At 41.6% G+C, this 2589-nt stretch overlaps 1 protein-coding gene across 1 annotated transcript; it reads right to left on the bottom strand.

The window, feature by feature from the left end:
* Nucleotides 1-205: 205 nt before the first annotated feature.
* Nucleotides 206-1138, bottom strand: LOC101622436 (olfactory receptor 8B12-like). The gene has a single exon (XM_004688787.1). It carries the CDS (start codon nucleotides 1136-1138, stop codon nucleotides 206-208), a length of 933 nt encoding a protein of 310 aa, XP_004688844.1.
* Nucleotides 1139-2589: the final 1451 nt, after the last annotated feature.

Genomic DNA, 2589 nt, shown 5'->3' with positions numbered 1-2589 from the left:
ATGTATACTCTAAGTCTCCAGTGTCAGATAAGTGAGGAGATTGGGACAAAATATCTATAAGCCCATTCAAGATTAAATATCTAGAATCATAGAAGGGGAAAAAAACCTGCTTATAGTAATATTAGGATAGCAAAGGTGAGTTGAGTAGCAGGGCAAATAAATCTTTAGTAAATGCTCAAAGACTTATCCTTCTCAAATACTTTTCTCAAGAAGTCATTTTTATTCCCAAGGTTTTTCTCAGGGAAACTTTGACATCTGTGTTCCTCAAACTATAGATTAGTGGGTTTAACATGGGCACCACAATGGTATAGAATAGAGAGGACACTTTCCCTTGCTCAAGGGGCAAAACAGAAGGTGGTTTGAGATACATGAAAGCCCCAGAACCAAAGAACAGGCAAACCACAATGATGTGGGAGCTACACGTACTGAAGGCTTTGGACTTGCCCTCAGTGGAGGGAATGTGGAGAATGTTGAAGAGGATCAGAGCATAAGAGATGAAGATGGTGACCAAGGGCACACCAATGGCAATGGCCACAACTACGAAGACCACCAGTTCGTGCACATAAGTGCTGTTGCAGGACAGCTCAAGAAGCGGAAGGACGTCACACATGAAATGATTGACACGGTTGTCAGCACAGAAAGTTAAACTTGCTATGCTTCCTGTGTGGGCCATGGCCCCTGAGAATCCCATCACATAGACACCCAACAAAAGTAGTAAACAGACCTGGGGAGACATGGTAATTGTGTACAACAATGGTTTGCAGATGGCAACATAGCGGTCATACGCCATAGCTGACAGGATGAAAGACTCAGAGATGACAAAAAAACAGAAGAAAAAGAGTTGAGTCAGACACGCTGCATGGAAGATTAGATTCTTCTTGGAGACAAAACTCTGCAGCATTTTGGGGACGATGGTAGTAGAGTAACTGAAGTCTATAAAGGAGAGGTTGAAGAGGAAGAAGTACATGGGGGTGTGGAGACGAGTGTTCAACCCAATCAGGGTGATCAAGCCCAAGTTTCCCAGCACAGTGACCACGTAGAAACTTAGAAACAGGAAAAAGAGAGGAAGCTGGAGTCCTGGCTTGTCTGTTAAGCCTGCGAGGAAAAACTGTGTCACAGAGAAGTTCCCTGCAGCCATTCTCCTCTAGGGAGGTGGAGGAGGGTCTGTAGGGACAAGAGAAGAAAACCACTTTTAAAAAGAAAGAAATATCACCACTGCCTCCCAGTATCTTGAGATGGAATCTACAGAGAGAGATTTGAATATTGGTACAGTAAAGATTTATTATGTGCTATGAATTTGTCTTCACAAACCCAGATCCAGAGATAATGGGGCTCCATACCACATTAGAATGAGAACCAGCACTTGGTGAGAGAGAAGGGTGCCAGAAATGAGGTCAATGGCGATTAGCTCTTTAAGTCAATTGATTTTCTATATCCTTTCTCTTGCCTCCGCTTCTGTTAATGAAACTGAGCCCTTATCTGGAGAGAGTCCCACCTGGCCAGAGATACCACGAGCTGCTCAGAGCTCCCAGTTCTGGGTCACTGCTCTCGGATCAAGGTTTTTCCAAGGTCTCTGAGCCCAAGGGGTTTGGGTTTTATGGTAATTATTACATTATTTAGATGGTTACTCTGAAAGGCAACATTCTACATTGTGTGACAGTAGTATTATCCCCATCTTACAGGTAAGACAGATGAATTAAAAAACCAGACCAAAGACCCAAAATTTCTGAGCTGCAGCAAAAAGATGAAGGTGGATAGTCTGACTCAGGACTTACACTTGAACAGCTGTGTTTCACATCTGACCAAAGCAAGCAGGCACTCACCTTCACTTAGGACAGAGCAGTAATGCTATATTCTCCTGCCCTTTCCACAGTCTTCCCAGGAATGACAATCCTAGTGACTAAAGATGAAGCTTTGAAACCGTAACTCACTCCTTTAGTTGGAAATCACAGGATGAGAACCTCTCCATTATCTTGTAACTCTCTGTACTGAAAACATGATTGCTGATTTGCCCAAAAGTCCACCAGCCTTCAAGAAGGAGAGCATGTCTTTTCCTGACCAATGTTGAAGAGGAAGACTACTCAGTTTTATTCTAGACACAGGTATCAGTAATTCTGATTATTAAGAAAGAGATTCTCTCAAGACCATTTCCTCAGAGATTACCTTCCCTGAGGAAGAAGTGTTTGTTTATACACTTGACATTGATTAATCTGACATCTAGAGGAAAAAAATCTTCCCTAATGTTTATCTTAAGAGAAAAACAGAATTGTGAAAAAATTTATTACCACTTGTTGACTACCCAATAATACCCTGACAAAGCACTTTTGACAATTTATTCATATTCCAATCTATTCCAGGAGTTAATTGTACTTATTTCAACACAAGAAAAGAGACCTCTGATCCCCAGTCCTGTCTTTTCATAGCTTGTAAAGTTAATAACAATAACTCCCTAATGGGAGTAACTTCTCTCAGCCTCTACCAAGTCCAACTTTTCTTTAAAATACTAATCTCTCAACCCCCCTTTAACCATCTGTCTTCCACTCCTTTTTTCTGTAATACTTTAATGACGCTAGCTTCTCAATGCTCTCA

The sequence above is a fragment of the Condylura cristata genome, unplaced genomic scaffold, assembly GCF_000260355.1.
Source record: "Condylura cristata isolate star-nosed mole 26May11 unplaced genomic scaffold, ConCri1.0 scaffold00025, whole genome shotgun sequence".
NCBI classification, from domain to species: domain Eukaryota; kingdom Metazoa; phylum Chordata; class Mammalia; order Eulipotyphla; family Talpidae; genus Condylura; species Condylura cristata.
This window is presented reverse-complemented; position numbering and strand designations above follow the sequence as displayed.

Coding starts and splice junctions, on each gene's coding strand:
- LOC101622436 (XM_004688787.1), bottom strand. CDS start 1,138: ATGGCTGCAGGGAACTTCTCTGTGACACAGTTTTTCCTCGCAGGCTTA.